General features: G+C 44.2%; 2 protein-coding genes across 2 annotated transcripts in view; one reads left to right on the top strand and one right to left on the bottom strand.

Moving 5' to 3' along the window:
- The window catches only part of T265_01809 (hypothetical protein), a gene marked incomplete at both ends in the record, with an annotated part of 41,493 nt that overhangs the window by 6,612 nt on the left and 30,557 nt on the right, over nt 1–4,324 (bottom strand). Inside the window, 3 exons of the mRNA XM_009165919.1 lie at nt 598–739; nt 977–1,158; nt 1,276–1,332. Of these exons, the coding sequence (XP_009164183.1) occupies nt 598–739; nt 977–1,158; nt 1,276–1,332 (381 nt within the window). The remainder of the gene's footprint in view (nt 1–597; nt 740–976; nt 1,159–1,275; nt 1,333–4,324) is intronic.
- The window catches only part of T265_01807 (hypothetical protein), a gene marked incomplete at both ends in the record, with an annotated part of 9,613 nt that continues 5,596 nt past the window's right edge, over nt 308–4,324 (top strand). Inside the window, 2 exons of the mRNA XM_009165917.1 lie at nt 308–435; nt 2,230–2,385. Of these exons, the coding sequence (XP_009164181.1) occupies nt 308–435; nt 2,230–2,385 (284 nt within the window). The remainder of the gene's footprint in view (nt 436–2,229; nt 2,386–4,324) is intronic.

Genomic DNA, 4,324 nt, shown 5'->3' with positions numbered 1-4,324 from the left:
ATATTATATTATTTTATATTCATTGATTACCTAAAAGACAAGTAAGTAAATGTTATCAATAGGACCATAACTCAACAACAAGGATGATGCCTCAATTCTTCAGGTTTTGAACACTTGTGGAATGCGTCCGGTATTACGAGCTGCAGCGGTTCGGTCACGTGTCGCCCATTCGATGTGCTAACAACAGCCACATATTTAGGCCTGTTCATAACTGACGGGCACTTCCCATCCAACTCTTCTTTTCACCATCGGTTTTACCTGGTTTGGATGCAAGACAGTCAAGCACCGATATCAAACACCAGTGACAATGATGATGAGACCAAGCAACGGTCTGAGCGACGAAAAACCTAGTCAACCACAAAAACAGTTACCGCCGAATCGTAACATCAAACTCAATGGTGCTGGGATCAACCAGTCTACAACTACTCCACTACCGTTAGTAGCCTATCCTCGGGAGAGCGTCCAAATATAGATATATGAGACTGATGAAACAAGATTTGTGATAGAAGCCAGTGGAAAGGTATCGCTGCGGAGGGAATGGTCATTCAAATACATCAAACCAAATTCTGTGTAAAACAAAGAACCATCCCTATTCACCTTTGTCATGGTCCATTCTTTGATCAGATTCATGACGTTCCCACCGAGCACTTGCACGTGTTGCTTCTGAAGAATCAAGAACCCTAAGCACAGAGGAACTGTGCCCATCAGACGCAACTTGGTCCCGGGAGGAGTATTCATACTGAAATGTGCACAACAACAGCAGTTTACGGACTGAGCCAATCGTTAGAAACGAAGTCAGATAATGTCGTTTCCAAGCCACTTAGTGCGTTTCAAACACTCTTTTCCAGTCAATTATTCACTCAAACCACTTACTTCTAAAGGAAAATGGATGGTGGTTTGAGCGGAACCAACACATAATACGGCTACGAGGAACACTCGAACTCAGCTTCATCATACGGAACGGGACCATACTTACCTCAATCGCTCATTGTTGTCTACATCCAGAGCGGCAACAGTGCTACGTCCATCGGTGAGAGCCAGTCTGAGGAGTCGAGGGCCTGTGTAGGGTCCAGTTACGTTGGTGTGGTCTTCGTCAGCCAAGGGTATGGCAATGTTACGGCAGCGTACCACTTGAACAATGCGACCTCCAGCATCTAGCTAGGTTGAAAGAACGAGACGTGAGTGAGTATCTGATGAACAAACTGGCTCCCTAGCCAAGGCAAGCAGGAAAACAAGCAATATTTGTGCGGGATTATCATGTCGTATCCGACTCACTTGTTCCTGTTTTTTATGATCAGCAATCCATGGTACTCCGAACTCTCGCAAATCACTCTGAAAGGGATGTACGGTAGAATGATTACATCGACTGGAACACAGCAAAACCTATCTACAACGACCGCTGAAGGGTTTAGTCGACGACTGTCAATTTAGCGAGTTGCATGCTACAGAGAACGCGGTATATTGGTGTTTCTGTTTCTGTGAAGTTTCTTTCACACCCCAACCTTAAATAGTGACTTGAAACTGGATTTTCTTTAACTGTTGCCATCGGAAACGTGGAAAATTCTACGTTGTCCACGAGAGAAATTTGACTGGACGTATTGAAGCCGGTACTCTCGACAAAGGATTCTTGTGTAGACTTTTAAACTTGCAAAAGTGAACATGCCAAAAAGCATGCGTACCCCATGGTGATAGTGTTTATTCGACTACGAGAAAATCACCCAAGGAACCTTATAAGTAATTTTTGAGATGAACTTCACTGATAATATGAATGGGCGGGGAAAAAGAGAACAAAAACAACAGATTAACCCTACCATTCACTAAAATGTCTATCTCCTGCTTCTGCAGTTTAAAGTATACTAGTCTGTGGGTTCAAATGAACACACAACAGTTCGTATTTTAACACCAATCCTACAACGATAGTAAGGATTCAGCTGATAACATATATTACTGCCTTGGAGTGTTAAAAATTTGTTTAGTCGAGAGATGTCCGTTCATGTGACTGAAGGACCGAAATTAACAATTTTGTGACGACTAGGTATGTTCGCGCAGTATCCGACATTATCGAAAACGCGACTCTGAGAACACCCGCTTTGAGCAACGACTTCAGGAGTCAGGCATTTCCAGCACCATCGAGCGAAGCCAAACCCTCGGAACCGGCTTGGTCGAACTTTTATTTCACTAGTTGCCTGTAGGGTTTCTCAAGAAAATCGTAACACTGCTGCCTTACAGATCAGAATGTTGGGTGACTGAGGATACCGAAACATACCCACCAGCAACTTCCACTACGTTGTGGGTCCGATTTTTGAATGAGGCTCAAGCAGAGGTATCTCAGATTTCTTCCACTTACGGACATGGGGATACCTCTGAGAAGTTTGCTCAAGGAGAGTAAGTATGCCTCCCATATTACTCTCATTGAAAATGAAACCAGCAATGCTGGGATTACCAAGTTTGATCTTGGGATACGCGACTCACCGACAATAAACGAGCTGGTTACAATCCCTACGTTGCGTTGGTTGGGGTACGTGCAGCGCACGTCAAGGAACCATCTGTCTAGAACAGCTCTTGCCGCCCAGCCATGTGCAGCGTGGAAATTTGCAGAAACGTTTGTGATCTACGACTTGGTAAATAGGTGCAACACACCTGATCGGTAACTTTATTCACTCTGATCACTGCTGTCTTACCGGGTGAGGAGCTGGGAAATAGACACACCGCGGCCATGGACAATCGCAGACAGGGTCCAGTAGTGCACCAAATGGGACGCATAGATTGTGCTCAGTGCATTACTACTTCTATTTCTACGTCAATGAACTCGTCATGCTGACCCGCAGCTGACCTACCGTCCTCCCATTTTCCACTTTGTCAGGTTCAATGTACCAAGAACTACATAGCACTTTCTTTGAAGCTGACAGAACCGTATATACGAGGTTGCAGAATTTACAGTATTCAAGATGAAGCCCTCGTGAACGGGAGCATGGATGGAACGCACGTGTGAAAATAGCTCGGGATTATAAGGATTAGAAATCTGTCTAGGTTCATATGGTGTTGGTGTACCGTATAAAGAGCACGAAACTTGTGTCCCATTTGGGTGGGCTGTAGTAGAGCGTGGATAGCGTTCAATTCGGCGTCACTTTTGTACTGTTGCTGTACAAAAGTGTGGCTAGTTTTGAAGTGTGGATCACGAGGACCACCATACGCTCTACGAATTCGGTCAATAAGGCTGGGTTGGGTGCAAATGCATTTCGCTGGAATCACTGTTACTTGGTCGCGTCGGGGGATAGAGGCTTCACGAGACAGGACATTCCACAAAACTCCTGCTGTTCTAGTCAAGACGATAATTAAGTAAAAGGTAACAAAGGACTACTGTTGAGACAAATAGGTCTGATATAGAGCTCGTCCACCGCTATACATATGATGTGTATAGACGTGGAGTCCAGTTATCCCTTGTTAGGCTTCACAAGGAAGCCATTGACTTCTCCCATCAACAGCGAATCAATTGGAGGGGCCTTGGGGTGAAGTTGAGTTTAGGCTTTTATTCGAAACCCTAAGAGGCCTCACAACAAAATAAACCCAATTGAGTCATCAATCCGGTTGAACATCTGGAGTGGACAATCAAGTTACAAAGCATTCAGCGATGTCCAAAACAGTACGGCCGTCTCTCTGAATTCACTCTTATCGATGAATGATACTTAATTTGACTCTAAAAGTAAAACAGTGGAACACTCTTAAGAAATGAAATCGTGTGTGCCACAACTTCCCTTGAGCAACTGCAAAGACTGTCCCAACCAAAGAGTAACAGTATTTTCATTCCGGACATTTACCCCAACACCCGTTCATGAACAGTAGTGTGACTGTCATTGTGGGCTATCTGCGTCTATCCGAAGCTACACGACATCATGCGATAACATAATAGAGGATAGGAATGAAGCTACTTGCTTTCTATAAAACAGCCATCACGTTTGATGCTTTCGGAGTGCTTATCCATTACCTCGTCTATTCCGACTTCCCTTACGTGGTATGAGAGTAGGGAAGACAGCATAGGGGAACATGAATCTAACACGTCATGATCACATAACATTCACTCTGATGATCTGCTGTTAGTCTAATACAAATCAACTGGCTCTTGGACACTCATTCGCGTACAGACTCTCGGAAGACGGTGAGTTGTCAAATCAAGTTAAGCAGTGTGTTATGAAAATTAATCACACTGAAGTAGAAACATAGTGGAAAGTACAATGACGATTGCGGAATCAAACTGTGCAGGGTGACCCGAAACATACTGGGATGCCATACTAACGAGAATTCGCTCCGATTGAAACCTATATAT

Source organism: Opisthorchis viverrini, assembly GCF_000715545.1.
Source record: "Opisthorchis viverrini unplaced genomic scaffold opera_v5_20, whole genome shotgun sequence".
Lineage (NCBI taxonomy): Eukaryota > Metazoa > Platyhelminthes > Trematoda > Opisthorchiida > Opisthorchiidae > Opisthorchis > Opisthorchis viverrini.
The sequence above is the reverse complement of the archived record's forward strand: the minus strand, read 5'-3'. Positions and strand labels throughout refer to the sequence as shown.